Consider the following 6,221-nt stretch of genomic DNA (forward strand, 5'->3'; position numbering starts at 1 on the left):
ATTATATATGGCCAGTTGTCCGAGTGGGTTGGACATTTTAGCAATGTTCCATATGCTGAAGAACAATGTGTAAATTTACAAATGCAATTCAAACAAGATGCATTTTTCCACATGCTAAATTTTTAAAATAGCATATATGGTAATTTTGAACAACACTGAATGTACATGTCGGCATGCATGTACTAGTGATCTAGCTAGTGCTGTTGTGCATACATCACACTATTAATAGGGAGAATGAAGTGTATATGGAAAAAGAGTATTTACCTTTAATCAGTTTGTTGAAGCCTTTTCATTCTTCATTATCATATGGATCGATTTAGAGTTGTCCTCCTCAACCATTTCCCTTAGTATATCATCTTCAATCTTCTGTGCTTGCCATTTGGAAGGATCTTCCACAAAAGCCTCACTGAAAATCATGCTTGAAACCCACTCTTTCCAAGTGGTTCTTCTGTACTTATCTTCCTCCAATGTGCCTTTTGTCAAGAGCTGATACACATAAACCATTTTTTGCTGACCAGGACGAAAAGCCCTTGCAATAGCTTGCTTAGTTTTTGATGGATTCCACTCTGAGTCCAACATAATCACTCTAGAAGCTGCTGTTAGACTAATACCTTCACCACAAGCTGTAATTGAAGCAAGAAGTATCTTTGATATTCCACCATTTTCCTCAAACTTTTCTATCACTTTCCCACGTTCAAAGAGCTCTTGCTCCCCATTAAGTACCAAAATTTCTCTACCCTTTTTCCATTTGAAGATCTTCTCAAATAGTTCTACTAATAACTTCACAGGTGCATGGTTGTGGCAAAAGATAAGAACCTTCTCCTTCTGGATAACACGAAATACAAGGTTCAAAACAAATCTTAGCTTTGACCCCATTTTGAAATCTAACTTGCATTTATCTAGTTGCTTCATTTGCTGAGGAGTGAAAAACTTATCAGCCCATGTCGCTGTTTTGACTAACCATGGATGTATTGATCCAAGTGTTATCAAAAGCTCTATCTCCAGAGGGTATCCCTTGAGCACAGCCGTTTTCTCGTGCAGTGTCTGCAGAATCTCATGCTGAATATCAGTTGTATTCATTAACAACGTGTAAAGTTGCAAACCAGGAAGATTGTCAGAATTCCCACTATCATAAACATCTATGAAACTATTTGTTAGTTTCCTCAACATGCTTAGACCCTGCATCCTCACCTCACCAGTATATGAGTCAATTCTCTTAGCAATGTTATCTAAGAAGAATTTCCTAGCCCTTGACTCTAGTAAATGTGGTGCTTTCTCTGCTGTTTTACTTCCCCTCCTATATTTAGGGTCTAATTCTTTCAGCACTTCGTGAACAAACTTTGGTCTTGCCATGCAAAGTGTGTTAAAGTATTCACAGAAATTGTTCTGAAACAATGTACCCGAAAGTACTATTCTCAGTTTTGTCTCTACTTTCATCAAAGCTTTCCTCAACCTTGATTTAGTGCTTCTAGGATTGTGCCCTTCATCTAGTATCAGGATCCCAGGGCTTTCCCTCAATACTTTAGCCATATACTTTCTGTGTGCAAACTTTGAATTCTCTCGCGTCAATGATAAAAATGAAGTATAGCCCATGACTAGAACACTGGGGTGTGCATGCCACTTTTGTATCTTATCCAATGAATCCAAAACATGCTTGACATCATTAGTGGGCTTTGGAATTCCAGGAAGAACCATTGATTGGTCATTGAAGTCTCTCTGGCTTCTACGACTATGAATCATATACACTGGTAAAGAAACCTTCCATTTGATAAATTCTTTGTGCCAAGTATATAGTATAGTTTTTGGAGCAAGGATCAGAGGTCTCTTCCATGGGAATAACTTCAAATAGCTAGCAAGAAAAGCAATAATGGTAAGAGTTTTTCCAGCTCCAGGAGCGTGAGATATCACACAACCACCTCTTCTTTTGGATTCTGATTCCACAAGTGCTGGTTTCATAGACCCTGCAATATTTTGCCAAAGAAATTCAAAGGCTTTCTTCTGGTGGACATGCATCTTTTCTTTAAGTTCAGGAATCAATGACCAAACGTTTTGATTTTCTTCAGATATAGGTTCATCACGAGAAGCATGAGTCGAGAACAGATTGAAATCATCATCATTATCAGCCTTTGGTTCTGACTCTTCTTCAATGCATTGCTTTTCCCCTCGGTACCATCCTCGACGTTCTACCTGCCAATATCAACAAGGTTATGATCAGATTCTTAATGGGGGCAATAGACAAAATATCTAACCAAATCAGGAACTAAATTTAGAGTTGTGTAAGGCTTTTGAAATAGCGAATTAAATAAACCACACATGGAGATTCTTTAAGTTTTGAACTTGACTTACAAAGGGTGCTGAAATATTTCTTATCTCAGTAGTCACATAGCCACATTTGAGGCAGTAAATTCCAATCTGTTCATCCAATCTATTATCGTGTTGACAAGTTTCATTTGGTTTTTCCACTTTCTCAGCAAGATTGGCAGCATTTGAACCCTGATTTGATAGTTGAACTGAATCAGCCTCAGAAAAGAATACATACATATATATATATATATATATATATATATATATATATAAAAAAAAAAGATACTTATACAAACACAAATACAAGACATGGAACAAAGAGAGAGAGGAAGCAATTGTTAAACCTCTGTTTCTTCAAGATAACTTGATGCCAATGCCATATCCATTTCTCTCCATAACATATCCATTTCAGAGAGTTCTTCCTCAGCCTCTCCTTCAGATGTTTCAGCTTCCTTCTCTTTCCCGAAGCAACTTGTTTCCGTCCACTTCTCCTTAATACTTGGCTCTTCCACAATTGGTATCTTATTCATGTTCTTCAAGTGTGAGTCTATGATTTCCTTGTAAACATCAGCATTTAAGGTTCTGTCTTTATAAGCTCTTTCTACATAATGATTTCTGCTTGTTGTATTCATTGAATGATACTTTTTATCTTCCACACCTTTTTTTGAATTTAACCCTTCCCATCTTGGTTCAATATCCATATCATCAAATTCAGACACATCCTTCCTCTGAACCTTATGGTCCCTAGTTTGGTTCTCATTTTGATTTGCATCACCTGAATTTACTTCCTTCCTTTTCTTCTTCCTATGGTACACTCTAAGCTCCTTAGAAGAACTCACCTTATCGACCTCTTTAGGACAGTTTTCAAATAAACCAGTTGCAATTGCTAATGGCAATGGCTCTTCATCATCTTTCCCTTTTCTTTTCTTGTATGGCCTGGTTTGAACATAATCAACATCCAACTCTGAAACATCACAACCAAGGTAACGATCAGGTTGTGTGTTGCGACGTTTGGAACGTCGTAAGCCTTCAGCTTCATAAGATTGTGGTGTCACTTCATCTTCATGGGAATCATGTGCATTGCAGCCAATGCTTTTGGTGTCAGATGTATCAACTTTAGTAACAAAGGGTTCTAATATGCCATCTTTTACTTTGAAGTTCACCACATTTATATGAGAATTTGTGTTTGATGAAGAGCAAATAGTATCATCATTTCCCAAAACTTGATACACAATCTTGTTTTTCACAGATCGTGCACAGAATGAAACCTTCGTTAAAACAGAAGCAACAACTAACCATGAAAGATCGGATAGAAAATTTCCTGAAATCAGTTTAGGTTGTGATGATACTGTGGAACAGTCTTCAGATGAAGCCCATCGATAGTACTGATCTTCACAACTATCACGTTCAAGCTTTTGGAGGATGGATATTTGATTTCTTTCAACAACTTTAACCTCCTTACTAAGAGTTCCTTTCTGTGTACCAAGGAAACCTTGATTATCATACAAGTTCACATAGTATTGACATGAGCACCCAGATTCGTGGGATTTTCTCTGTATGGAATTTATTTTAGCATCAGCCCACACCTAGAATTAGAGAAAAAAACAAAACAAAGAGAATTTGATTAGACTTAATGTCTCAGAAACTACATGTCTCAAATAAAATGCAATGATGCTAACAAAACAACATCAAAAGAGGCCATAGTGATCCCCTAATAAATGCATACAAACACCAATCTTTCATATTAGTAAAGCAGATAGTTTTTACCGAGTAAATGTGTTCTATTTGGCTATCACCTCATATAAGGAGAACACTTGAAAACAAAAATTTCATAACACAACGCAATGGCACAGCATTAACATGATAAAAACAGTTGATGTGACATTAAAATGCACAAATATTCCAGGCATTGAGACATTAAATGTCTATTGCAAATATATGCATTGAAGGCAAATTGTAAACAGACATCAAATCAAATGGAATACACTCTCACGCTATAGGATGCAAACTTGAGACCACCAAGACCAAAGCGATCATCATGGACAATTCTAATGTAGGCATATATAATGCACTCCTGGCTCCTACGTATTTAAGGCATACAGCAAAATATCCAATGATCAATGATTAATAAGGAACAGAGATGCAGAATTAATTCACATAAACACCAATTTCATGAAATATACACGACAATATAGAAAAGAAGCCATGACTCGCTCACATGAAGCATGATAAGCCAAAGATACACACACACACACAACATATATATATCCTTAAAATTAAGTAGGGAAAACTTCAAAAATAATCCCGCAAGTCTCTTCTAGAATCACTTACCCCCTTCCCAAAATTTTGAATCATTTACACCATCAAAATACACAAAAAAATAGTATGTTTTTTTATTTCAGCAAAAAAGTATCAAGCAATTTCAACATCAAAGGAAGAATTTGAACAATGTACCACTGCCACATAATTAATACATTGTTTTATGCATGCACCATTGTCAATCTAGCTCATACTTTGGATCAGTGAGATTGCTTTGATAACATGGTCTTATTTATCCTTAAGGTTTACTTACTTAACCAAATGATGTCTCAAAGGGTCTGCTGAAAATTCTATAAAGTTCAAGAAACTAAAAAAGCCTCAACTTACAGGATTATCAATAAAATCATCTGAATCATCACTACATTGAGAGGGTGATAGCACACATATGTCAATCCCAGGTCGTAAAAAGCAAGAGCAATCTGATGAAGAAGCTTTCCTTGACCTTATCCGAATGTCTGCAAAGCCTTTTTCAATGGTCATATGGTGATTATCCATAAAATGTATGGTAAGAGTTCCTGACTCAATTTTTATGAACTCCACAGCTTGCCATGAGCCAAACACAAATGCCTCGAAGGCTATTCAGAAAGAAGAAATTGAGGAAGTTAATATGATAAAAGCAAAAAACAAAAACTTATGATAAAAAAAAAAAAAACTAATGATGTGAACACAATAGAAGAAAATTACTCAATATCAAGTCTGTCCTGTAAATTAAAGATGACTTTTTACCATGATCATGCCAATGACTATATTTTCAATATAGTAAAATCAATGCTGTAATCACATTGGTATTTTTGTTTTGCGTTTATTGTTTTTCTTTTCTTTGACATGCATGGTGATGGATTGATATAAAGAACAGGAAAGACTCACCATAAGAATCGAATGGGTGCTTCCATTGATGCAAATGTCTTTTTCTTTGCGTCATTGAATCTGAGTCTAACAACTGACAGACCAGCCGATCTTGTATTTCACCTGAAGTAGATGATTAGGCATCAAATATAAACACAAACTTCCACTTAAGATCAACGCTTCATTAAGCTTTCACAATAAACAAGCTAGTGGCATACAAGGGATATAAATCATGGCATTATAAACAAACACACACATGTATATATACATATATATATATAGGTGGGGAACCAACCACAATAACATCTAAACAAACCTGTTTCTTTTTCTTCCATAATTTATGTTCATGTTTATTTACTGTAAGCCTTTGCTATAAAATATATTCACATCTTAACTATCTATCTATGAATCCCTTAATGGATAATGACGCAATTATCCTAACAACATAATATGATAAAGATAATAGAGATAAAACCCTTATCCCTATCAATAAGAGGTTAAGTCCTACATCAACCGGAAGATCTAACTCAAGCCCAAAAGATAACCCTTATATATAAGTATTGGTTATAAGGCAATCAGGATGTCTGTCTATAAGATATCATATATGCGGTATAGTTCTACTGCTAGGACCGAACAACCTTGTCCCCAACAGATAAAGAAAAATCAAGAATAAAGATAGAACGCCATGATTCCAACATGTTCTCATTCATTCACACATATTTCTCTAAACTCTGAAAAGACCGTGACTTTTA

General features: G+C 35.6%; 1 protein-coding gene across 1 annotated transcript; it reads right to left on the reverse strand.

Annotated features, from left to right (window-relative positions):
* Positions 1–270: 270 nt before the first annotated feature.
* On the reverse strand, positions 271–5,545 carry LOC133317225 (SNF2 domain-containing protein CLASSY 1-like). The gene is made up of 5 exons (XM_061519066.1): positions 5,491–5,545; positions 4,951–5,198; positions 2,649–3,890; positions 2,338–2,493; positions 271–2,187 (listed from the first exon to the last, which is right to left on the reverse strand). The coding sequence occupies exons 1-5, from the start codon at positions 5,543–5,545 to the stop codon at positions 271–273; spliced, it is 3,618 nt and encodes a 1,205-aa protein (XP_061375050.1).
* Between the last annotated feature and the right edge of the window lie 676 nt (positions 5,546–6,221).

The sequence above is a fragment of the Gastrolobium bilobum genome, unplaced genomic scaffold (assembly GCF_033153095.1).
Source record: "Gastrolobium bilobum isolate Gb01-03AN ecotype WA unplaced genomic scaffold, APGP_CSIRO_Gbil_v1 utg1269, whole genome shotgun sequence".
Lineage (NCBI taxonomy): Eukaryota > Viridiplantae > Streptophyta > Magnoliopsida > Fabales > Fabaceae > Gastrolobium > Gastrolobium bilobum.

Bases quoted from the DNA above. Each gene is read 5' to 3' on its own strand.
- LOC133317225 (XM_061519066.1), bottom strand. From the start codon at position 5,545: ATGACGCAAAGAAAAAGACATTTGCATCAATGGAAGCACCCATTCGAT. The intron at 5,199-5,490 runs GTGAGTCTTTCC...CTTTCTGAATAG, and splicing joins GCACCCATTCGATTCTTATG to CCTTCGAGGCATTTGTGTTT. The intron at 2,188-2,337 runs GTTCAAAACTTA...TGATATTGGCAG, and splicing joins CAGCACCCTTTGTAAGTCAA to GTAGAACGTCGAGGATGGTA.